The sequence below is a fragment of the Oncorhynchus mykiss genome, chromosome 28, assembly GCF_013265735.2.
Source record: "Oncorhynchus mykiss isolate Arlee chromosome 28, USDA_OmykA_1.1, whole genome shotgun sequence".
NCBI classification, from domain to species: domain Eukaryota; kingdom Metazoa; phylum Chordata; class Actinopteri; order Salmoniformes; family Salmonidae; genus Oncorhynchus; species Oncorhynchus mykiss.
The window spans coordinates 22,579,702-22,607,289 of record NC_048592.1 but is presented as its reverse complement, the minus strand read 5'-3'; the positions used below and the strand labels follow the sequence as shown (position 1 = coordinate 22,607,289).

General features: G+C 39.5%; 1 protein-coding gene across 1 annotated transcript in view; it reads right to left on the bottom strand.

Annotated features, from left to right (window-relative positions):
* LOC110508746 (bone morphogenetic protein/retinoic acid inducible neural-specific 2) overlaps positions 1–27,588 on the bottom strand; it is a 116,798-nt gene that overhangs the window by 56,694 nt on the left and 32,516 nt on the right. The window contains exon 2 of the mRNA XM_021589513.2: positions 12,445–12,772. Within this exon, the coding sequence (XP_021445188.1) occupies positions 12,445–12,722 (278 nt within the window). The 5' untranslated portion in view covers positions 12,723–12,772. The remainder of the gene's footprint in view (positions 1–12,444; positions 12,773–27,588) is intronic.

Genomic DNA, 27,588 nt, shown 5'->3' with positions numbered 1-27,588 from the left:
TGAACAAGGCAGTTAACCCACTGTTCCTAGGCTGTTATTGAAAATAAGAATAAATGAATATGTATGTATTCCTTCAGAACAAAAAATAACAGAACAGTGACATTAACATGCTATTCTCCCAAGGGGAAAAAATAGAATTTGACATTCCACATCAACACTTATTTTGCAGATTATTTGAAGTCAGCATTACAATAGTGACAACCAGCTGTTGCATTAGTTGTGTATGATTATCATAGACATTAAATACATTTGCACTTACATGACAACATACACAACATGGAAAGTGTTTGATCATGATTCAGTGAAAGAAAGTATAGAAAACACGTTTAGTCCAACCTAACACTACATAGGCGTTATGCCCCAGGAATAACATTGGTAGTACAATGTAAGTACAAGGTCATTCAACTATAATTGCATACTGTTACACAATTTCAAAGACTAAGAACAACATCACAGTCCAACTCTTTAGTCATAACCCAGTTTACCCTAGTTTATTTGTTTATGGTCTTGCCTACACCTAGCAACCTGTTTTTTCAATTATATGACCAAAACAAAATTACAAATTGGTTCTCTAGCAGATAAGTAAGAATGTCTCACCCCATGTTGACAAATGGCCTTTTTCCCTTTATTCAGATTACATCCTATCACTTTCAGTTATTTGAAAATGAACTAATCTCCAAAATATAGCTATTTTTAAAATAATCCATAGAAAGTTGCTTGCAATTTAAGTTTAATCCACCAGAAAAACAAAACAAATAATACAACAAATATTGTGGTTAAACTCAAATGGAAGAGGTAAAAAATAAGGAACTTGACTGTCGGCCGTGCATTAAAGACCAAAATTGGTTAAAGAAAAGTGTGATAAATAAAAAAGTATACCAGTTTAACTTAGGGACCAACAAATGAACAGCTGTGCCGTATAGATTGCAGAATATTTGGGAAGAGATTGTCAATGTTCCGATTCCATGGCAAATAGTTTATGAACTGATACACAAAACAACGCTGGATGCAAAACTTAGAATTGTTCAATTTAAATGATTATTCAAAGTTCTTGCAACCAATAAAATGTTATATATATATGGGGGATACAACCACCCCAGCTCTGCAGATTTGGCTGATAAGAGACAGAATCATTAGATCATTTGTTTTGGTACTGTAAATATGTAGCTTGTTTTTGGTCACAGGTCCAGGAATGGCTGAAGAATTGCAACATTTTCCTCTGCAGATAGCACTACTGGGTGATTTGAAAAATCATAGTCAATCGATCAATAATACAATAATACTCTTAGCAAAAAAAAATGTATATTTAATTTACAATCTGTAGAAACTATGAGAATAGAAAGGTTCAGAACTTTTGTGAAACATCACAGCACAGTTGAAAAATATATGGCAAATAGAAATCCAAAAGGGATGGTGTTGAGAGATAGATGGGAGGGGTTGAGTGGAGCTGAAGGGTGGCATTAATAACAAGATAACTGCAATATAATATACTGTGTCCATAAAATGTTTATACTATAGGTTCAGAACTTTTGTGGAACAGCACAGTTAATAATATATGGCAAATAGAAACCAGACTGGATGGTCTTCAGAAATAGATGGGAGGGGTTGAGGGTAGCAGAAAGATGGGGAGTAAAAACAAAAAAAAGATAGATATTGTAAAATAGATTGTGTCTGTAAAATGTATATAGTATGTATTAGCTGGAAGTGGAAACTAAAGTGTTGTTGTTCATTAGTTTACTTCAATTAGGGGAGGGGTGGTAGGGTTAGTGGAAAATAATAAAGGAAAATATATTTTAGAAAGATGTGTATATATATATATGTATATGTATTTTATATGTATGTGTGTTTGTATGTACAGTTGAAGTCGGATGTTTACATACACCTTAGCCAATTACATTTAAACTCAGTTTTTCACAATTCCTGACATTTAATCCTAGTAAAAATGCCCTGTTTTAGCTCAGTTATGATCACCACTTTATTTTAAGAATGTGAAATGTCAGAATAATAGTAGAGATAATTATTTCTTTGTTTTTATTTCTTTCAACACATTCCCAGTTGGTCAGATGTTTACATGCAGTCAAATAGTATTTGGTAGCATTGCCTTTAAATTGTTTAACTTGGGTCAAACGTTTCGGGTAGCATTCCACAAGCTTCGACAATAAGTTGGGTGAATTTTGGCCCATTCCTCCTGACAGAGCTGGTGTAATTGAGTCAGGTTTGCAGGCCTCCTTGCTCGCACACGCTTTTTCAGTTTTCCCCGTCAGGGCTTTGTGATGGCCGCTCCAATACCTTGACTTTTTTGTCCTTAAATTTTGCCAGACCTTCGGAAGTATGCTTGGGGTCATTGTCCATTTGGAAGACCCATTTGCGACCAAACTTGAACTTCCAGTCTTGAGATATTGCTTCAATGGATATACAGTGCCTTGCGAAAGTATTCGGCCCCCTTGAACTTTGCGACCTTTTGCCACATTTCAGGCTTCAAACATAAAGATATAAAACTGTATTTTTTTGTGAAGAATCAACAACAAGTGGGACACAATCATGAAGTGGAACGACATTTATTGGATATTTCAAACTTTTTTAACAAATCAAAAACTGAAAAATTGGGCGTGCAAAATTATTCAGCCCCCTTAAGTTAATACTTTGTAGCGCCACCTTTTGCTGCGATTACAGCTGTAAGTCGCTTGGGGTATGTCTCTATCAGTTTTGCACATCGAGAGACAGAAATTTTTTCCCATTCCTCCTTGCAAAACAGCTCGAGCTCAGTGAGGTTGGATGGAGAGCATTTGTGAACAGCAGTTTTCAGTTCTTTCCACAGATTCTGGATTGGATTCAGGTCTGGACTTTGACTTGGCCATTCTAACACCTGGATATGTTTATTTTTGAACCATTCCATTGTAGATTTTGCTTTATGTTTTGGATCATTGTCTTGTTGGAAGACAAATCTCCGTCCCAGTCTCAGGTCTTTTGCAGACTCCATCAGGTTTTCTTCCAGAATGGTCCTGTATTTGGCTCCATCCATCTTCCCATCAATTTTAACCATCTTCCCTGTCCCTGCTGAAGAAAAGCAGGCCCAAACCATGATGCTGCCACCACCATGTTTGACAGTTGGGATGGTGTGTTCAGCTGTGTTGCTTTTACGCCAAACATAACGTTTTGCATTGTTGCCAAAAAGTTCAATTTTGGTTTCATCTGACCAGAGCACCTTCTTCCACATGTTTGGTGTGTCTCCCAGGTGGCTTGTGGCAAACTTTAAACAAACCTTTTTATGGATATCTTTAAGAAATGGCTTTCTTCTTGCCACTCTTCCATAAAGGCCAGATTTGTGCAATATACGACTGATTGTTGTCCTATGGACATAGTCTCCCACCTCAGCTGTAGATCTCTGCAGTTCATCCAGAGTGATCATGGGCCTCTTGGCTGCATCTCTGATCAGTCTTCTCCTTGTATGAGCTGAAAGTTTAGAGGGACGGCCAGGTCTTGGTAGATTTGCAGTGGTCTGATACTCCTTCCATTTCAATATTATCGCTTGCACAGTGCTCCTTGGGATGTTTAAAGCTTGGGAAATCTTTTTGTATCCAAATCCGGCTTTAAACTTCTTCACAACAGTATCTCGGACCTGCCTGGTGTGTTCCTTGTTCTTCATGATGCTCTCTGCGCTTTTAACGGACCTCTGAGACACTCACAGTGCAGGTGCATTTATACGGAGACTTGATTACACACAGGTGGATTGTATTTATCATCATTAGTCATTTAGGTCAATATTGGATCATTCAGAGATCCTCGCTGAACTTCTGGAGAGAGTTTGCTGCACTGAAAGTAAAGGGGCTGAATAATTTTGCACGCCCAATTTTTCAGTTTATGATTTGTTAAAAAAGTTTGAAATATCCAATAAATGTCGTTCCACTTCATGAATGTCCCACTTGTTGTTGATTCTTCACAAAAAAATACAGTTTTATATCTTTATGTTTGAAGCCTGAAATGTGGCAAAAGGTCGCAAAGTTCAAGGGGGCCGAATACTTTCGCAAGGCACTGTAGATACTTTTATACCTCCAGTATCTTCACAAGGTCCTTTGCTGTCATTCTGGGATTGATTTGCACTTTTCGCACCAAAGTACGTTCATCTTTAAGAGACCGAACCCGTCTCCTTCCTGAGCGATATGACGGCTGCGTGGTCCCATGGTGTTTGTACTTGTGTACCATTGTTTGTACAGATGAATGTGGTACCTTCAGGCGTTTGGAAATTGCTCCTAAGGATGAACCAGACTTGTGAAGGTCTACAAATCTTTTTCTGAGGTCTTGGCCGATTTCTTTTGATTTTCTCATGATGTCAAGCAAAGAGGCACCGAGCTTAAAGGTAGGCCTGGAAATACATCCACAGGTACACCTCCAATTGACTCAAATTATGTCAATTAGCCTTTCAGAAGCTTCTAAAGCCATGACATCATTTTCGGGAATTGTCCATGCTGTTTAAAGGCATAGTCAGCTTAGTGTACGTAAACTTCTGGCCACTGGAATTGTGATACAGTGAATTATAAGTGAAATAATCTGTCTGTAAGCAATTGTTGGAATAATTACTTGTGTCATGCACAAAGTAGATGTCCTAACCGACTTGCCGAAACTATAGTGTGTTAACAAGAAATTTGTGGAGTGGTTGAAAAGGGAGTTTTAATGACTCCAACCTAAGTGTATGTAATCTTCCGACTTCATCTGTATGTATATATATGTACAGTGCAATCAGAAAGTATTTAGACCACTTGACTTTTTCCACATTTTGTTACGTTACAGCCTTTTTCTAAAATGTCCTTATTTACATAAGTATTCAGACCCTTTGCTATGAGACTCAAAATTAAGCTCAGGTGCATCCTGTTTCCATTGATCATCCTTGAGATGTTTCTACAACTTGATTGTAGTCCACCTGTGGTAAATTCAATTGATTGGACATGATTTGGTCCCATAGTTGAAAGTGGATGTCTGAGCAAAAACTAAGCCATGAGGTCGAAGGAATTGTCCATAGAACTCCGAGACAGGATTGTGTCGAGGCACAGATCTGGGGAAGGGTACCCAAATACGTCTGCAGTATTGAAAGTCCCCAAGAACACAGTGGCCTCCATCATTCTTAAATGGAAGAAGTTTGTAACCACCAAGACTCTTCCTATAGCTGGCCGCCTGGCCAAACTGAGCCATCGAGGGAGAAGGGCCTTGGTCAGGGATGTGACCAAAAATCCAATGGTCACTATGATAGAGTTCCAGAGTTCCTCTGTGGAGATGGGAAAAAGTGCCAGAAGTACAACCATCTCTTCAGCACTCCATCAATCAGGCCTTTATGGTAGAGTGGCCAGACGGAAGCCAAACATCTCTGGAGAGACGTGAGAAGATGTGCAGCGATGCTCCGCATCCAACCTGACAGAGTTTGAGAGGATCTGCAGAGAAGAATGGGAGAAACTCCCCAAATACAGGTGTGCCAAGCTTGTAGTGTCATACCCAAGAAGACTCAAGGCTGTAATTGCTGCCAAAGGTGCTTCAACAAAGTACTGAGTAAAGAGTCTGAATACTTATGTACAGTAAATGTGATATTTCTGTTTTTTATTTTTAATACATTTGCAAACATTTAAAAAAAAAAAAAATGTTTGCTTTGTCATTATGGGGTATTGTATGTAGATTGATGAGGAAGGGAAACGATTTAATCCATTTTAGAATAAGGCTGTAACATAACAACATGTTAAACAAGTCAATCGGTCTGAATACTTTCTGAATGCACTAATTTCTGTAATAATGTTGAGTAGTGTACAGAAACATGAAGAAGACACCGGTCTTTGGAAGAATTTTAAGGGCTACGAAGTATTAGCAAACCAGTGTTGATGAGGATAATCCAAATATCCAAAGTAAACTTTAAATCGTACATCATACTGTATCATCTTTGCTGTTAATGATGATAGATGCTCTAAATTACAGGGCTTTAGCACAAGATGATTGCACCTGCAGCCCGGCAGGCTTTCAGGGAATAAGATAAAACTCTCTACCTAAGCGAATACACCATTCCCTATTTGATAAGAGCACCTGGATTTTAGCACTGTTGTAGCCCTTTCCTGCAGTCAATTGATCACATCGCTCTCTAGTGGCCTCATGGGTGGAATTATATTAATATTTTTCATGATTTCATAATTAATCATTTAAAAATGTATTAATTAATTGTCCCAAAATCTGGTGTTTCTATGTGAAATGGTTTTGTTATATTTAAGTCTTCTGTGACGTATATAGAGTGTACAATTGGGATGCAAACTCAAAAATGGAATACATTTCAACTCTATATCTGACAGAGTTGAAATGACAAGCCAGTAACCATGTGTGTGAGGTGTATACTTTTGGTTCAAAGTAGATTTGTTAAAGACTACCAAGAAACACTGTGTGACCCTGATTCAGCCCACTGCAGTGAAAGGTTAATGTTCCACTACATTCCTCTATGAGTCAGAGCTTTGACAGAAGTAGAACTTTCCCAAGGCTTCTACTTCTACAATACATGATCGGGAAACGTGTTACCATATAATTCAAATTATTCATTCTATTTCTATGAGTGTTAACCCTAAGTTAGTTTCAGTTACAACATGGAAGGTAATGTTTAATGAGTGCATTACATTGTCTATATCTACAGTGACCTTCAAAAGTATTGGGACTGTGATACATTTTTTGTTGTTTTGGCTCTGTACTCCAGCACTTTAACCTCATAGTCATTGTATGATTTCAAATCCAAAGTGCAGACTGTCAGCTTTAATTTGAGGGTATTGTCATTCATGTCGGGTGAACCGTTTAGAAATTGAATCACTTATTGTAAATAGTTCCCACATTTTAGGGGACCAAAAGTATTGAGGCAAATCACTTATATGTATTAAAGTAGTCAAAGTGTAGTATTTGGTCCCATATTCTTTGCACACAATGATTACATCAAGCTTGTGACTCTACAAACTTGTAGGATACATTTGCTGTTTGTTTTGGTTGTGTTTCAGTTTATTTTGTGCCCAATAGAAATGAATGGTAAATAATGTATTTTTTAGTTGCTTTTATTTTAAATAAGAATATAATATGTTTTAACATGGATGCTACCATGATTACGGATAGTCCTGACTGAATCGTGAATAATGATGAGTGAGAGAGTTTGGCGCATAAATATCGTACCCCCAAGAGATGCTAACCTCTCACCATTACAATAACAGGGGAGGTTAATGTAGAAGTGCTTCAAAAAATATATGATATTCTTAATTACAATAAAAGTGACTCCAAAATGACACATTACATTATTTACCATTAATTTCTATTGGGCACAAAATAATCAAAAACACAACCAAAACAAACAGCGAATGCATCCAACAAGTTTGTAGAGTCACCAGCTTGATATAATCAATGCCTGCTAGGAATCTGGGACCAAATACTAAACTTTGGACTACTTTAATACACATAAGTGAATTTGTCCCAATACTTTTGATCCCAAAAAATGCGGGGACTACGTACAGCTCACTCCACTGTATATTTATTTGCAGATGAGGCTGTATTCCACAGCTGCGTTGATTTAGATGTTTTTCTTCATAAAGCATGGTTGCATGAAGCAGCCTAAAGCCATGCAAAATATCACCTACTGTACAGTAGGTATGGGTTTAACCTGGATCACAACAGCTGCTTGCCGTGTATATTAGCCACACACTGGCAAATCAAGGTGTTGAATGCCTCTCTTTCCATGTTAGATTTCTGTGAGCTATTTTGAGAGGCAAGAGGGGAATGGTTGATCGGCCCCATTTCCTCTGGAAGTTGACAACTGGGTTTCCAGCTTATTAATATTTGGCCCTCATCAACTGAGGAGGCGTTCTATCATTTCAATGTGTTTTTTGTGGAGTATTGTAGCAATTTCGTGGAAGACTTTTCAAGTACACTTTTGATATGGATTCTCACAACTTTTCAGGCTAGACAGGGCTGGTCTGGTCTGGACAAAAGTACTATGGTGTTGCAACTTGCAGAAACCTCTTTGATGCAGACTTACAAAGGCTTTCTCAAAGTACATTACTGAAATAGCACAGGTTTAGACAATAGGAGTATACTTTATTGCACAAATCTCTTTAGAGCTAAAAATGCAAGCGGCAATTAGTGGCTCTTCCCTGTCTCCCTAGTGTATCCATATCATGAGCTGGCATAGCACATTCCACTAAACTGTTTATGCTCAGCAGAATAGGTGTGTCTTGGAACACTGTCCATCTAATTTGAGGCAGTTAAACATTTCCTCTCAGATTGTTTAGCTGAATGAAGAATAATTATGTTAAAGGAAGTAGAGCTCAAAGATCTGGCTTTTCAGTAATTGTAAAATGTGTACTAAATTTGATAATTCATTGTGCGAGTGCACAAATGGCTAAACACATCTATTTTCCCAAGTTGAATAGCACATTCTGATTCTCAATTAGAATTCAAATTAATCTTGTTAATTGTACATGGGGACTCACAGCATTCAACAGAGTAATTAGATTTCTCAACTGTGTTGCCGGAGGCAATCGAATAAAAAGCTGAAAAAAATGAAAAACAGCAAATACATTTGTCCCTCAGACAATGTATTCATATCATGGACACACTTCAGATTTAGAAACCGTTTTAGCCACACTTGATATACAGAGAGATAGCCAATTCCATCAATAACTAACATTTTGGAAAATGGCTGATAAGAAAATAGAAATTGAATCAATTGTCCCTCATGTCTGACCTGATGTGAGACAGGCAGTTTGTCACATTCATTTTTAGTTAATGTTTTTATATTCACCCTGAAACAAACAGTCCCTTTACTGAACCTGAATTGAACAACTGACGTCTGGTTTTTGAAAGAATCCTTTTGAAAATAAGTTTAGCTACTCTTCGTACTGAAGGGCTGTATTGTATTTTGAAAGCCTTACACATTCATTTTAAAGAAAGATGACCAAAAACAGTAACATTAAGCCAATACAAAACAACCAAATCAAGCTTTCAGCAAAAACTGAAACAGCACAACACAATGCCAAAATAGAAACACTAGTCAGCAAAACTCATATTCTTGAAGGCAAAACATAAATTCAATACATAATGTGAAATTTGATTTTAGTTAGTGTAGAGTGATGGAAATTACATCAAGTCATCTACACAAAGCCGGAGTGCCTCAGAACCCTACACCAATCTCTCACAAATCACATTTCAGTGCTTGAAAAATCTATAGTTGCCAGACATTTCCCTCATTAATCATCTTCCCTTTATTTAGAAAATGCTCTTCTATATCAGAAATGTTTCAGATTTCTCTACCAGCAATATACCTCCTGACGTAATAATTTGTGACAAAGTCTCATTTCTTATTTTATTGTCTTGACAGCTCTTGTTGCCTCCAGAATGAGCTGTTACCAGTTACAAGAGCCATAGGGGCCTGGATGGGCATAGTATGGTCCCTATAGGCTGTCAGTTCTGCCACCTCTCATGGCACCAAAAGTACAATGAGCCATCAGTAATGTTTCTTAAGGGAAAGCATCTATCATCCCAAAACACCTCCTGGGAGAGCATTTTCCTGTCTGGATATTATAAACATCCTTCCCTTTCTTTCCTATTTCATACCAAATGAAGGCCAATGAAAGAACAGTACCCAAGCTGCAAAAAGGGCTGCTTCTCTATCTTGTTTTAAAGTGGTTCATTATGTACAGACCACATGAAATACAATTGTATTTATTCATCAGACCATTATTTCAAAAGGATATCTATTGAGTTGCAAACCTCGTCTGTGAGAGAAACCTTGCAAGACACCAGCAGCAGCAGAAGCTCTTTGTTTGACAATCACCATAGCTAGATTCTGCAGGGAATTTAAGCATCCTTCCCCCTGTGACCCTCACATTCAATTTATTCATAGGCATGGGGGCTCCTCGAAACTCAAATCACATATATCTTTACACATTTCACAGGCATAGTAAATGCATGCTATGTATACTGAACAAAAATATAAATGCAACGTGCAACAACTTCAAAGATTTTACTGAGTTACAGTTCATATAAGGAAATCAGTCAATTGAATTAAATTCATTAGGCCCTAATCTATAGATTTCACAAGACTGGGAATACAGATCTGCATCTGTGGATCACAGATACCTTAAAAAAAAGGTAGGGACGTAGATCAGAAAACTAGTATCTGGTGTGGCCACGATTTACTTTACCTCATGCAGTGCGACACATCTCCTTAGCATAGAGTTGATCAGGCTGTTGATTGTGGCCTGTGGAATGTTGTCCTATTCCTCTTCAATGGCTGTGTGAAGTGGCTGGATATTGGCGGGAACTGGGACATGCTGTCGTACACGTCAATCCAGAGCATCCCAAACTTGCTCAATGCGTGATATGTCTGGATACAATGCAGGCCATGGAAGAACTGGGCCATTTTAAGGTTTCATGAATTGTGTACAGATCCTTACGACATGGGGCTGTGCATTCTTATGCTGAAAGATGAAGTGATGGCGGTGGATGAATGGCACAATAATGGACCTCAGGATCTCGTCACGGTATCTCTCAAATTGCCATCGATAAATGCAGTTGTGTTTGTTGTCTGTAGCTTAACCCCACCGCCACCATGGGGCACTCTGTTCACAATGTTGACATCAGCAAAGCGCTCGCTTGCACGACCCCATACACGTGGTCTGCGGTTGTGAGGTCAGTTGGACGTACTGTCAAATTCTCTAAAACAACGTTGAAGGCAGCTTATGGTAGAGAAATGAACAAGCATTTCGCTACCCTCGCAATAACCCAAGCTAACCATGTATATGTGACAAAATAAAATGTGATTTGATTTGAACATTCAATTCCCTGGCAACAGCTCTGGTGGACATTCCTGCAGTCAGCATGCCAATGACACGCTCCCTCAAAACTTGTGACATTGTGTTGTGTGACAAAACTACACATTTTAGAGTGGCCTTTTATTGTCCCCAGAACAAAGTGTACCTGTGTAATGATCATGTTGTTTAATCAGCTTCTTGATGTGCCACACCAGGTGGATGGATTATCTTGGAAAAGGAGAAATGCTCACTAACACAGATCTAAACAGAAATAAGATTTTTGTGCGTATCTTTTATTTTAGCACTTTAGCACTTAGCACTAACACTTTACATGTTGCGTTTATCAGTGTAGTTACCATATCAATGGCACTTACAGAATCTCCATGCACAACACTTGAACTTGGCAAACATGAAAGATTAAACAATGTTAGGCTTGACTTTCAAATAGGACAAAGTCCCTTCACTCCAGAAAGTAACACCAAGGATGACTGAATTTGCCTTGGCAGAAATATTTCAGTGAACCACCCGTAGGGCAGCTGTGACCAGGCAGAGAGGGGGAATAAAATCAGTCTTCCTCTATATAACCCAGTTGGTGTTCCCTATTCGTAATGGGCAGATTTACACACCTACTTTCCCTCTGGGTGTCCTTTAATGAGATCAGTTAACATATCAAAAGGCCTTGGCAGCACAAATGGCTTTTGGGGGAAACCAAATGTATGTCCATTGACGACTGAGGTGTTGGTCAGACAACAGTGTGCTCTCACACACACAAACACAACACACACACGCTGCTAGACAACCTTTCAAACAGTACTGGCTATGCTCTCTGCCTGATTCCATCACAGATCTGCAGGCATTTTTCTGCATTTCAGTTCCTTGTCCTAGTCATTTCTAGCACTGTCCCAGAGCATGAAAGAGAAGCGTGATCCATCAAACTTCTGTCAAAAAAACTACACCTATCATGCTAGCTATACTCAGAACATCTGCAATGAAAGCTATCATTTCAAGTTGTATGAGAAGAAAACTGTGACAGATTTCTGAATAAATGGGTTTCTAAAGAGACAAATATCTCTTTCTTACAGTAAAGAAACGCACCTACACCCCTTCAACATGCCCACACTCAAGTAGCATTAACATCACAGCAGAAAATATGTTGGCAGTAATCTGGAGCTATAATTTGACTCAGGTGAGTGTAGCACCATGGAGAGCATGCAGCAACAACAAAATAAAATGTAATGGAGGCTTTGTGATGGAGGAAAGTAAAATGCATGAATAAAATGCATGGAAGGGTCAGAGTAAAATATTATAACAACCCTGGGTTTATAAGCGCGGAATCCGTACGAGCATGCTTTTGGGGCACAGTCGATAGCGCACTGGACTTCGGGCTAGAAGGTCGAGGGTACGAGACCTGCTCCCTGCCTCAGTTTCATTACAATATATATTCTAAGCTGAGGAAAAATGTAAATTAAAGGCTTATCAGAGAGAGTACATCACATTTGGTATTACATTTAAAATAAAGTTAATGATATTGAAAATAAATGTTGAAAAATAATTTGATGGGATGGAAGGGTCATAGTGGATCTTGATTGGTACAGTACAGCAACATTCAAACACGCACACTTTGCCTCTAGATTCTCACCTGTAGATCTTATAGCGTGTGGAGAAGCCTTGCTGGAAGCGTTCTTTGAACTCTGTGTATTCCGGACAACGGTGGAAAGGTCCCTTCTCAGACAGCAGCCAATCCAATTGGTCGCCACTCTGGTGTCCGGTGCTGGCAGCTGTAAGCGAGGGGTTGTTACTCTGCTGCCCCTCAGCCAGGGCCAGAACCCAGCCGAGGTGGCCCAGCACTGTCCACTGCCATACGAGCATCAACAGCAACCATCTAACAGCTGTGGCTCTTGGCCAACGCATCACCATCTTCCTGTTGGGCACCTGGGACCAGCATTCTTCAACTAATCCCTCCTGACCTGTGAAGGAAAAGAGAGAGAACATGTTTTAGGGCTCAATTCAGAGGACAACTTGAAATAATATAAAAACACAGACACTACGCTTGACACTTGTATCACTTGCGTTGATTTAGCTTATGTATCCGCCTCACAGCCTTCGCTTTCCTTAGGGATCAATTCAATTAAACACACATGCAGTAACTTTCTTTTCCATAGACAAAAACTTAATAGACTTGGCTAGACTTTCAATCTTAGCCTGTACTAACAACACTGTGAGAGCCTTTCTTTGGCTAGCGTTGGGAGGCTTTACACCAAGGAATCAATTCAATAAAACACACTGTTCTTTTTTTGCGGAAGCGCTCTTTACCATGGTCAAAAACCTACTGCTAGGTGCAATCCACTCATAGGTATATGCTTTTAGTCGTGCTTTCAAGTTTGTGTGGGCGGAAAAAATCACATGAAAACATAATTGTTAGGTATAAATAAGGACCTTGCTCTTGAAAAGAGGACCTAGCTTTACACCAAGTACAGATCTACTGTTGGTCTAAGTTGCCGTTGTTGGATTGTTTAGGCTGACAAAAGTAAGGACACACTCAATTATCCAAAGCTGTTATGACTAAGTAAGAATTGCCATCATGTCTGAAGCGTCCTTAAAAAAAAGAGGGTGGTACGTTTTTGTTATTTATTAATAAATTACTGTAGTGTTAAATCTGCAGTGCACAATCAAACATTTAGGCCCAAGAATAGAACAAGCTAGAACAAACTGTACAAGCGATATGGGACCAACAGTATTCCCTGTTGGTCTTCTATTTTGATAAATAACACAATGCAAATTAATTTGAGAGAGCAAAATGCATGTTTAGACAGTAAATAACCTTTCTTTAATTTACACTTGGAAAGGGGGATACCCAGTCAGTTGTACAACTAAATGCCTTCAACTGAAATGTGTCTTCTGCATTTAACCCAACCCCTCTGAATCAGAGAGAACCATGGGATTGTTATGTTTTAATAGGCAATTATTTAGGTAATTTATCTCATTAATAATTATAATAGGCAACTAACTTGGAGAAAGTATGTAGGATCAAGCTTTGAAAAAGGGAACATCATCAACTCCACTTTATACTAGACAGTATAAAAGGTAAGACTTTACAAAAAGTTGCTTTTATACCTGTGTGGTAACGTTAGAATTACACAAGTCACAGTATTCTATTAGCAATGTTAATTTAGTAATGACTTAGTAATGAGAGTAATTACATATAGTAAGTATAATGTGTCAATACTGCTCAGGAGTAATTGTTGATTTATTGTATCTCACATATACATCAGCCTCCTAGTCCATGTTGTGCATGACATAGAACACAAACCACCATTATTCTGTGAAGTGAACACCTCACATCTTACAAATCACTCACTCTTGTTTTGCAATGTGAAAGATAAATCTGTCCGTACATTGTAAAATGTGATGTATTGTGATCCTGTCTTGAAGTGCCTGGCATTCCAAATGATCTGAATTCCAGACATTATTTCAAAGGCTATGATGATACAAAATATACATTACGTAGAGAATTAATCACTATGAAATAATATTGAATACTTTATTTCACCTTTGTGCATCACAGTAGTTAATAATTCAAATATCTATCATCTGCCTGCCCACTCATCAAGATATACTGTTTTAGACAGGCCCTCTCTCTTATTGCACACTGCACACTCCACTGGGGGATAAACCCTTTTGTGTCCCAAATGGTACCATATTTTGTATTTGGTGCACTTTTGACCAGGGCTCTATAGGGCTCTGATCGAAAGTAGTGTACTATATAGGGAATAGGATGCCATTTGGTAGAGATACGGTAAAGAGGAGAAGCTGTGTGGCAGCTGCTGCTGCTTTCACATTTCCTTTCATTCTGTATAATCCCTCCCTCCACCCCCCCTCCCTGTACCCCTCCCTGCATTGCCTGTATCCCATACAGCCAAGACTCTATTATAACTTTCCTTTTCACAGTTGGGCTTTGCAGTTGTAAACAGGAGATGAGATTTTAATGCTATTTCATCATGCTGAATCCAAGTGTAAATTCTACTTTAGCATAAATAAAATATGACTTGCGGTGTAGTTTTTCTCACACGATGAAAAGTCTTTCCTATATGATGGTTGTCATCTCATGAAGCTAGAGGGGAAAACGAGCCACAGCTGATTCATAAACAGTATAGTGCTGACTTTCCAATCTTGCTTGAAATTTGCCTTTCAAATGAGTCTATGTTCTAAAAGCAACACCTCTTGCTGAGATCTCCATCCCAGGGCTTATTGCTCCTCTCTTGAGGTTCTTCCTAATTATAAAATGCATAGAACATCCAAGAAATGCCAGTGAGACAATGGAGGAAAAACGGAATTTAGCCTTGACATTTAATGTTCATCTTGCATAATTCAGGTACCTTCCTATTTACCCTTTCTATCCATGAGAAAAACCAAGGAGAAGACACACGTCTTGAATTCAGTATGGTGGTACGAGGGCGGTTGGAATAGAAAACCATTTTACCGCCTCTCGCTTAGAAATAACATTTCAGACAAGTATGGTCTGGGGAACTGGGCACCTTTTGTGCCATTCACATTTGTAGCATTCACCAAGTTTTGCAGGTGGTTAATGTTCACAGTGGCCAACACCCCTAAATACCACACGCGCACACACTCACCTACACGTGCACGCACACTCAGACACACACACCTGCACATCGTCAATGAACATACATTAGGAGAAAGCCTAAAAATGGTGTGTTTCTTCTCTGCTTTATACTGGATATCATACGGCACAGTATCAGGCAGGTCAGTGGCTTAATGAGCACATAGTATATGCTATACCTGTAAGATCTACCCAGTAATGTGTGCATGGCAATGAGAGCAGCTGTGAGTCCTTATTGGGTCTGACTTAATAAGGTTTTGTTTGTGAGTGTAGGCAGACACCTGCCTCATGGCCAGGCCCAGCAGAGCAGGTGTAGTCCCATTACCAGAAGGCCAGATGTCCTCTTGAACTCAGGTACTCATACTCAGTGTTTTAACTACTCAGCAACCCCGCCAGCTGTCCCACAATATTTCTGTGTCGCTGCATGCTGAGGGTGGATTGCTTTATGCAACAAAGTGAATGCATAGTACCAGGTTGGTGGGTTTGTACTATGACTCTATTATGAAAACTGTCAGCCAAGGCAGAACTTTCCATCAGTTCCAGCCTAGCAATTTGTTTAAGCGTGGTTTGATGAAAGGATGAGAGCAATTATGAGGAGTACACCTCCTACACTATGGTAAGCCAAACAGCTGTTATATATATTGGTTCCGCAAGATTTGTGTCCTCATGAGCCGAGCTGCACCGCACCGATAGCATCGTGATTCCAACCTAAAAGCTATAAGTATGTGTTTAAACAAGCGAGGTATCCCACTCATTCAAAGAGAATTAAAGGCAGACCAGGTCCCTGAGATGCACGTGTTTTCTTTTCCTCAAAAATAAAAATCTACCATTGCCAAAAAAACATTCCCTGCATCAAGCTGTGGGATGTCGTTTTTTTAATATTAGAGTTGCTGGTTGGATGTTGTTCCGTTTGTGTCATTCTTTAGTTTAAAAAAAAACGTATATTTGTTGTGCTTTTAGCTTTTATTTTCTATGTTTTTTATTCGTTTTTTTCCCCTATAAAGCACATTGCATAAAGATGATTAAAGGTCCATCATCTTGCTCAGTAACTTCAATATGATAATAATTTATGAGCAGTTTCTTTCTAACCATGAAGATGATTCAAATCTCATCCTTCCAGTAAAGGTTTGCCCCCAGGTAACTGTCTTGCAAGATGTAAGATAAATATAAAAATAAAAGCCATAATCTTGAAAATGAAAAAGAGCCTTAATTAAAAACCTCAAGCATGCCAAGTTAATCAGCTAAAACAATTAGGAGGGTGTGAAAAAGCATTAATGTAAAAATAATCTGATTCTCAGCCACACCTCATTGTTCAGGGCACTTAAAAGTGAGATGCCTCACATATTTCAAACAGGAAAGCAGGTGCTTACCTATTAACTGCACATTAATAAAGAGTACAGTCAGCATTACACAGGGCAGATGGTCTCCAGAGATAAGGCTTAAAAGCTAGCCAGAGAGGAGTCAAGCTAAATATCAATGTTAGATCTACATCGGGGTCTCCGACGGAGCCAAAGTTTAGCAAACAACCATATGGGCAATTAGGACCATCAGTACCCGCAAAATTTCTATAGCACTTGATAATTAAGACCAATCTGTCTTTAGGAGGTTTCATATTTTCCAGCTGTTTGATTTTAAGAAAATCCCAAAGTACTAAAGGTTTCGATGATGTGTTATTGCTTCACCTGTCCATCTGCCGTCGTTTCTCCATAAACACAAAGCCACGTATAGTGTAATTGCCTATACATCACTCTGAAAATACATAGCCCAGATAATTACCCAAGCTGCTTACTGTGGGTAACACTGTCTCCATAAAAAGCCCATCTGCATATTGCAACAACTCTTTATTAGTTTGTTGACTAATCCCCCAATAGGTCCACAGTGACATGGGAGGTTGTGGAATTCCTGCCAAGAACAATACACACACATTTGGTAATTGAGAGCACAGCAGGGCCTCAGTTTGAATCGCCTCTGTAAACTTTAATTATATACAGTATCTACTGAAGTTTGGAAGGAAATATCCAAAGGTGGGATACATGTTTTAAAAATGTAAAACAGCAAAACATCAATCAAAAGCTAAATTCAATCGTAATGCATTTCACAATTTCACAATGTGTAACATTCCCCATTTTCATGATGCAACTGTCAACCTGGTCTCATTAGTATGTTGAAAACATGTAACAAACCATATTGCCTGTCATCTATACATGTGATGTGCATTGTCATGGTAATTTATTTCAGTGGTAATAGCTAATCAAGGCCAATTGCAAGGCCACAATCATCTTGATTTAGAAAGACACTGATGTGGGTGTCAGTTGTGCTTATGCTGAATCCATTTCAGAAAAGCCATGAGCCATGGGTTGATGGCTGGCTTTGGAAGGGTTGATGGGACCTTATTTTCAAGAAAAGCCACGAGGAGCTCTTGTGCTTCTCTGTTGATATTTTCATTAAATATTCAGATAGTTTTATATAATGTATCAGCTTCATGTATATTTGAACTACCTTTTAGGGCACATCAATTATATTTGATTCATGTGAGAGATGGCACAGTACCAGTCCCTTGTTCTGCAAAGAAGAAACCTAGCAGAACAGTTTGATTTATAGTACGCATCTCATTTAAAACTTTACTTTAATTTACTTTACACTCCAGTCTTGTTGATTCTGAATGAGAACATAGGGGAGATTTAAAAGGTTGACTCTAAAGGTTAAAATGTAACACAAAAGCAGAAAGTACCCACAATGTGCCTTAAGGCTAGCAAGTACTGACTTCTCTGTGTGTGTGTGTGTGTGTGTGTGTGTGTGTGTGTGTGTGTGTGTGTGTGTGTGTGTGTGTGTGTGTGTGTGTGTGTGTGTGTGTGTGTGTGTGTGTGTGTGTGTGTGTGTGTGTGTGTGTGTATGTGTGGTTTGTGGTCCTTGCGCTGGAGAGAATGCAAAAATGCAGAGATGTTCCTCTTTTCAATAAATCCATGACCATGAATCAGTGCCCACGGCTCATCAATGCCAGATAATTTTACAGATTTTTAAAGCCTGAAGCAATCTATAGCCAGAAGTAAAAATATATTAGAGTTATTCTATCATATAAAGATTTTTGGCTAAAATTCCCAACTTTTCACTGTGAGGGGTGGATTGTTTTAAAGTAATATAATTGTGGTTGCTTTTGGAGCTGATTTATATTTTTTTTGTATTTGTTATGGATCCCCTCTTGCGGGTTTGGCAAAATTAAGTTATAAATTATATATATGTTTTATACAATTTCAAAAATCATACATTCATAACAGTTTTCACCACACACTAAGTGTGTGGCCTCAGGCCTCTACTCCACTACCACATATCTACAGCACAAAATGTGTATGTGTGTGTATGCATGTGTCTGCGCCTATGTTTGTGTTGCTTCACAGTCCACGCTGTTCTATAAGGTGTATTTTTATATACGTTTTTTAAATCTGATTCTACTGCTTGCATCAGTTACCTGATGTGGAATAGAGTTCCATGTAGTTATGGATCTATGTAGTACTGTGCTCCTCCCATAGTCTGTTCTGGACTGTAAAGAGACCTCTGGTGGCATGTCTTGTGGGGTATGCATGGGTGTCTGAGCTGAGTGCTAGTCGTTTAAACAGACCGCTCTGTGCTTTCAACATGTCAATACCTCTCACAAATACAAGTAGTGATGAAGTCAATCTCTCCTCCACTTTGAGCCAAGAGAGATTGACATGCATATTATTAATGCTCGCTCTCTGTATACATCTAAGGGCCAGCTGTGCTGCCCTGTTCTGAGCCAATTGCAAAGTCCCTCTTTGTGGCACCTGACGACACGACTGAACAGTAGTCCAGGTGTGACAAAACTAGAGCCCGTAGGACCTACCTTGTTGATAGTAATGTTAAGAACATAGAGCTGTTAAGAACGTAGAGCAACACTTTGTTATGGACAGACTTCTCTTCATCTTACCAACTGTTGTATCAATATGTTTTGACCACAACAGTTTACAATCCAGGGTTACTCCAAGCAGTATAGTCACCTCAACTTGCTCAATCTCCACATGATTTATTACAAGATTTAGTTGAGGTTTAGGGTTTAGTGATGCTTTAATGCTTTTAGTTTTTGAAATATTTAGGACAAACTGATTCCTTGCAACCCGTTCTGAAACGAACTACTGTTCTTTGTTAAGTGTTGCAGTCATTTCAGTCGCTGTAGTAGCTGACGTGTATTGTGTTGAGTCATCCGCATACATAGACACACTGGCTTTACTCAAAACCAGTGACAAAGTAAGGGGCCTAGACAACTGCCCTGGGGAATTCCTGATTCTACCTAGATTATGTTGGAGAAGCTTCCATTAAAGAACACCTGTGTTCTGTTAGACACTTAACTCTTTATTCTTTATTGGGGCGGCAGGTTGCCAAGTGTTTAGAGCGTTGGGCCAGTAACCGTAAGGTTGCTAGATTGAATCCCGAGCTGACAAGGTACAAATCTGTCGTTCTGCCAGTTAACCCACTGTACCTAGGCCGTCATTGTAAATAACAATTTGTTCTTAACTGACTTGCCTAGTTAAATAAAGATGAAATAAAAAATGTCAATTATCCACAATATAGCAGGGGATGTAAAGCCATAACACATACATGTATGTTTTCCAGCGGCAGATATGATCGATAAAGTCAAAAGCTGCACTGAAGTCTATAACAAAACAGCCCCCACAATCTTTATCATCAACTTACATGATGACATGTAAGTACACAGTTTTGATTGATTAATTGTGCTCTGTTACCATGGTTGTTTATCATCCTTCAAAACTGTTGAGTTGAGGTGTTTGTGAAGTAATTCTTGCCCCTAGCTTGCATGCTCACCCACCGCTGCTGCTGTAGACTGAGTGAACAGCATACAATACATACAATGTGTCTCTCATCTGCCATCTCATACTCAACCTTGGAATTCATGCAGAATATGGAGCCCAGAGCTCTGCTTATCATCTTCACAATTCCGCACATTGTTACTGTTTTTATGTTCAATCAGGCATGGAAGACGATCTGATGATTCAGATGGGTAGTGACTGATTTCAGCTCTCCTGTGGACACACCCTGCTAAAACATTTATGGTCAGTTTGGTCATGAATTTTAATCACACGTATCTCGTGATACTTCTGGAGTAAAGGAGAGATATCCTTCCAGGCATGTTTTGGAGAGAAGAAAGTAGGGAAGTGATCGGGATCGTCAGCTAGAGGCTACAGCCATAGACAGGTGGAATCTATTAGAGTCTGGGTGAGGATAAAAAGGCACAAAACTCTCCATGGAAAAAGTCTAATGTTTCTGCATACAGAATGGTCAATCAAACGAAGAATCTTCATATCAGAGGAGCAGGGTATTTCATAATAGATATTCCCAACACAAAGCTTGAGAGAAGATGAAAGTTTATAGAAGGTTGTTTTCCGGTACACTGAATGCATTTGAAATTTGTCCTGAGGCTCATTAGAATTGCTATAGTCATTCAACACATCATTTTCTCTGAGTGATGGTTTAAAGTGGTTGTGTGTTTTCTCACTCTTTAATAATATGAGCAGGCTGTAGCAGGGCTTGTCATCGTGGTTTTTAGATAAATGCCTTTTTCTGCAGGATGAATCACTCTATCAGGGTCAATGAACACTAATGGAGAAAAACTCAACATAATGCTTCATGCAATATATTTTTGGGAGGTTCTGGTATGCCAAAACTACCCTGTTAAATGTACATATGATATAGACATGATTTGTATAAAAAATAATCAAAGATAATCAGTTTGCTTTTATTGAACATATTGGCCTAAGACTTGTTCTCATAAAATGCAGAGGTACTGTATCTTTACAAAAACAAAAATCTTTAGGAACATAGGAAAGTTGTTTATATTTGTTGATATTTTGAAGTTGCTTGGACCAGCAAGGCATGAAGTGATATAGTGCAATTGGAAACCCTAGCCTGGATGTCGATGATGAGTATATCTCCCCTTGTATAATTCTTAGGGAAATGGATGGACATCTTTTTAAGCTGCATAATGGTGAGAGATCAATATGCAAGGGCAAGACTGATCCAATATACAACCCAGGGGAGGTCCGAACCACCAACGTGCTCAGGGTTCAGTGCACAGCTCAAGACCAACGGCAATGGTACCGTGCCAACTCCTCTCATGTGCCTCTCTCTCTAAACCAGCCATTCCTCTGGAGACTTCAGCAACCAAAAACAAACACCTCTCTATCTCTCCCTCTCTCTCGTTTTCTCTCTCTCGCTATCTTAGCAACCCCTCGTATTGTGTGCCAGTCAACATTCATCCGGCCATAATTGAAAAAAATGTAGTTCCTTCCTCAGTTTATGTGACTTGGCTATTAAATTCTGTTTTGACAGGCCATACTCTATAGTGGGTCAAACTCACTCTGTCTGACCAAGCTAGTTCCAAAAACAGGAACAGGTTATCATTCAATTTTCTGGTTTGCTGTGGCAGCTCTCCCTCAACACTTTCCAGAAGATAATTGCATTAGTCTAATTTGACACATTGGGAACATTTGTCACGCTCCTATAGCTGATGCACCACTGTGCCCCACGGTGGATATTAACTTTCCAAATTCCAAAGTCTATAAAAAATGAATCAAGAGATAACATGGAAGCAGAATTTTTGTTTTGAGTAAAAACCCAGTATCCACAGGCATTTTCTGAAATTCTTTCAGCTTTGCATGTTCAGCTCAGACTCAATTTAAGGCACACATCTGTGATCTGAACCCTGGAGTTCCTCAAGAAACCATTGCAGTCAATGGGTTAATATTTGCACCCTTGGTAAGTTGAGGGGTTCTTGGAGGAACCTTTAATGTTTAAATGTAGCAAAGAGTTCCCGGAGGAACCTTTTTGCTGGTGCGTGCGGAGCACTTAGAATTTATTTTACTAATGGGTTTGTTGCGCTGCCAGACTCAGAAGGTTTTCGGCACTGGATTTATCGGATAGCTAGCAATTTGTAAACAATCACCCATTCCTATCAGTGCTATTTTAATAGCAATGTTGAATAAATCAACATTGGTTCCTGTAGCCTCCTGTTTTAATTCAGAAATGTTTTTTGTGATGATAATGATGTTTGCTTATAATGATAATTATTAGGTGATATCTTAAGTCGCTATGTAGCTACATCATCTTCAATCTTGCCTACACTTAAAAATGCTGGGTTGTTTGGATGACCCAATTCCTGGGTTGGAGGCATTGGGTCACTTAGTAGGGTTGTTTTCTTTAATAAGAGCCAGGTTGGGTTGTTGATTCTGGGTTAAAGTAACTGGGTTAAAGTAAATCTCACTTTCAATAGTTCATATTGTGTTAACTCATACCCAAATAATGTTGTTGACTCACCCTATTCTCCTATTTGTGGCCAAAGCATAAATTGGTTGAAAAAACACTTTTAAAAAACATCCCAATCAGCGGTCTAGAGCAGGATGAGCTGGCCAATCAGCAGTCGACTCGCATTAATATTTTTAATATCCCGGTATACACCCACACCATTCTGTTGTTGGGGTACGCCCACAGCATTCCAACACTGAAAAGCTGCTTTTTAACATACTTAAAAAAATGTCAAGTAAAACTATTTCACTCATATTCACCATGTTTCTTTCTAACCGTTTTATATGAGTAAAGTAACATTTCACAACAGGCCCAAGGGAAACAGCAAATTTGTCTGTAACTTTGCAGATGGATCGCCAGGTCGCAGTTGTAAATGAGAACATGTTTTCAACTGGCCTACCTGGTTAAATAAAGGTGAAATAAAATAAAAATTGTGTCATGGATTCCCCCGGTACTCCTGCTCATTCCGTGCACCAGTTCCGGAGGTCTACTGTCACCTGCTTCTAGGCATCACTGATGTCACGTTCTGACCTTTATTTCCGTTGTTTTGTATTTATTTAGTATGGTCAGGGCGTGAGTTGGGTGGGCAGTCTATGTTTGTTTTTCTATGTTTTGGGGCATTTCTATGTTTTCGGCCTAGTATGGTTCTCAATCAGAGGCAGGTGTCATTAGTTGTCTCTGATTGAGAATCATACTTAGGTAGCCTGGGTTGCACTGTTTGTTGGTGGGTGATTGTCTATGTTAGTGGCTTGTTTCAGCACAGGTGTCATTTTGTAGCTTCACGGTCGAATTTGGTTTATTGTTTTTGTTACTCTCTTGTATAGTGTTCAGTCTTTCGTTATTAAAGATTTACCATGGACACTTACCACGCCGCATATTGGTCCTCTGATCCTTTTCGCCTCTCCTCTTCAGACGAAGAGGAGGACGACCGTGACAACTGAACTGTCTCATTACGCACACCTGATTCCAATTCCCCTGATCAGTAATTGTATTTGTATAAATGACTGAAGACCGGTGCAGGAAAACGTAATAGGGGGTTTTAATACTCCACACAAAAATACAACATGCCATGAAAAGGCACAGGGACGAAGCCCAAAACGAACACGTATACAAAAACACAGGGATGTAACCCAAATAAAATAGTGAGGTTAAACCTCCAATAAATACACAGGACGAGACCCGTAATAACAAGTGCACAACAATACACAGGACGAGAACAGTAAAAGCGAGTACACAATACAAGCAGCACGAAATCTGAAACCACAAAGCACAGGTATTCACAACAACAATGGACATGGGAACAAAAACCGACAAGACAAGGGTGAACAGAGGGCACATACAGTTGATGCCGGAAGTTAACACACACTTAAGTTGGAGTCATAAATACTCGTTTTTCAACCACTCCACAAATTTCTTGTTATTAACAAACATTAGTTTTGGCAAGTCGGTTAGGACATCTACTTTGCATGACACAAGTCATTTTTCCAACAATTGTTTACAGACAGATTATTTAAATTAAAATTCACTGTATCACAAGTCCAGTGGACAGAAGTTTACATACACTAAGTTGACTGTGGCTTTAAACAGCTTGGAAAATTCCAGAAAATTATGTAATGGCTTTTGAAGATTCTGATAGACTAATTGACATCATTTAGTCAATTGGAGATGTACCTGTGGATGTATTTCAAGGCCTACCTTCAAACTCAGTACCTCTTTGCTTGACACCATGGGAAAATCAAAAGAAATCAGCCAAGACCTCAGAAAAAAATTGTAGACCTCCACAAGTCTGGTTCATCCTTAGGAGCAATTCCCAAACGCCTGAAGGTACCACGTTCATCTGTATAAACACCATGGGACCACGAAGCCGTCACACCGCTCAGGAAGGAGACGCGTTCTGTCTCCTAGAGATGAACGTACTTTGGTGCGAAAAGTGCAAATCAATCCCAGAACAACAGCAAGGACCCTGTGAAGATGTTGGAGGAAACAGGTACAAAAGTATATATATCCACAGTAAAACGAGTCCTATATCAATATAACCTGAAAGGCCGCTCAGCAAGAAAGAAGCCACTGCTCCAAGCTGACATAAAAAAGCCAGACTACGCTTTGTAACTGCAAATGGGGACAAAGATCATACTTTTTGGAGAAATGTCCTCTGGTCTGATGAATCAAAAATGGCCATAATGACCATCGTTATGTTTAGAGTAAAAAGGGGGAGGCTTGCAAGCTGGAGAACACCCTCCCAACCGTGAAACATGGGGGTGGCAGCACCATGTTGTGGGGGTACTTTGCTGCAGGAGGGACTGGTGCACTTCACAAATTAGACGCGATCATGAGGAGGGAGAATTATGTGGATCTATTGAAGCAACATCTCAAGACATCGGTCAGAAAGTTCAAGTTTGGTAGCAAATGGGTCTTCCAAATGGACAATGACCCCAAGCATACTTCCAAAGTTGTGGCAAAATGGCTTTAGGAATAACAAAGTCAAGGTAAGTCAAGGTATTGGAGTGGCCATCATATAGTCCTGACCTCCATCCTATAGAAAATGTGTGGGCAGAACTCAAAAAGTGTGTGCGTGCAAGGAGACACAGTTACACCAGCTCTGTTAGGGGGAATGGGACAAAATTCACCCAACTTATTGTGGGAAGCTTGTGGAAGGCTACCCGAAACGTTTGACCCAAGTTAAACAATTTAAAGGCAATTCCACCAAATACTAATTGAGTCTATGTAAACTTCTTACCCACTGGGAATGTGATGAAATAAATAAAAGCTGAAATAAATAATTCTCTCTACTATTATTCTGACATTCCACATTCTTAAAATAAAGTGGTGATCCTATCTGACCTAAGACAGGGAATTATTACAAGCATTAAATGTCAGGAATTGTGAAAAAATGAGTTTAAATGTATTTGGCTGAGGTGTATGTAAAACTTCCGATTACTAAATCAGGGGAATTGGAATCAAGTGTGCTTAATGAGACAGTTCAGTGACGCCTCGAGGCTGGTGAGGTAGACCTCCGAAACTGGTGCACAAAATATCCTGGGTATCCTGGAAGGATATTGACCTCATTCCATCAGTAGAGGATGCCTGGCTATTCTTTAAAAGTGCTTTCCTCACCATCTTAAATAAGCACTCCAGACCTGACTGCCCTTGACCAGCACAAAAACATAATGTGGCGTACTGCACAAGATGTTAGCATCGAATATGTAACTTTTCAGGGAAGTTAGAAACCAATATACACAGGCAGTGAGGAAAGCAAAGGCTAGCTTTTTAAAACAGAAATTTGCATCCTGTAGCACAAACTCCAAAAAGTTCTGGGACACTGTAAAGTCCATGGAGAATAAAAGCACCACCTCCCAGCTGCCCACTGCACTGAGGCTAGGAAACCACGATAATTGAGAATTTCAATAAGCATTTTTCTACGGCTGGCCTTGTTTTCCACCTGGCTACCCCTACCACGGTCAACAGCATGCGCCCCCCACAGCTACTTGCCAAAGCCTCCCCCATTTCTCCTTCACCCAATTCCAGATAGCTGATGTTCTGAAAGAACTACAAAATCTGGACCCCTACAAATCAGAAAATTACCCACCCGAAAATGTTGCAACCCCCATTACTAGCATGTTCAACCTCTCTTTCGTATCATCTGAGATCCCCAAAGATTGGAAAACTGCTGCGGTCATCCCCCTCTGCTACAGAACTATATCTATCATACCCTGCTTTTCTAAGGTCTTCGAAACCAAGTTAACATACAGATCACCGGCCATTTTGAATCCCACCGTACCTTCTCCGCTATGCAATCTGGTTTCCGAGCTAGTCATGGGTGCACCTCAGCCATGCTCAAGGTCCTAAACGATATCATAACCGCCATGGACAAGAGACAATATTGTGCAGATGTATTCATTGACCTGGCCAAGGCTTTCGACTCTGTCAATCACCACATTCTTATCGGCAGACTCAACAGCCTTGGTTTCTCAAATTACTTTCTCGCCTGGTTCACCAACTACTTCTCAGACAGAGTTCAGTGTGTCAAATCGGAGGGCCTGTTGTCTGGACCTCTGGCCGTCTCTATGGGGGTGCCACAGGGTTCAATCCTTGGTGCCACAGGGTTCAATCCGACTCTTTTCTCTGTATATATCAATGATGTCGCTCTTGCTGCTGGTGATTCTCTGATCCACCTCTACGCAGATGTCACCATTCTGTATACATCTGGCCCTACTTTGGACACTGTGTTAACAAACCTCCAGACGAGCTTCAATGCCATACTTCAACATTCAATGCCATACTCCATTCAATGCCATACACTCCTTCCGTGGCCTCCAACTTCTTTTAAATGCTAGCAAAACTAAATGCATGTTCTTCAACCGATTGCCTTTATGCGCAAATATTGCTATAATAACTATATTGAAGTAAACTTGGAGTCACGCGATGATATGTTGTGTGGTCCTCCCACTACGACTTGGGAAAGAATACCCTTTAGGCTATAGATTAAATTAGTTATGATGGACTTCAAAAGGTGGTGAAAGTGCACTCTGTGATTGACACTCCTTTCCAATAAATATCCATGGTCTTATTCTGGAGACATGATGATTGATGCTTAGCTGCCTTTTGACAAATAAAAATGATCTCGCTCTTTTGTCCATAATAATACCATGTAGGCTATCCACCCGCAGTGTATCTGCAAGCTTTTTTGGGGACAAGACCAACAGTAGATTTGAAAATGTGGTGGAAACACATTTAACTTTTATTCTTAATTCGGCACAAAAATATTTTTTATGTGAACTACGTCATCGCGCATAGCCTTTTTTCCGCAACAGGTCATCTCTGCTGTGAAAA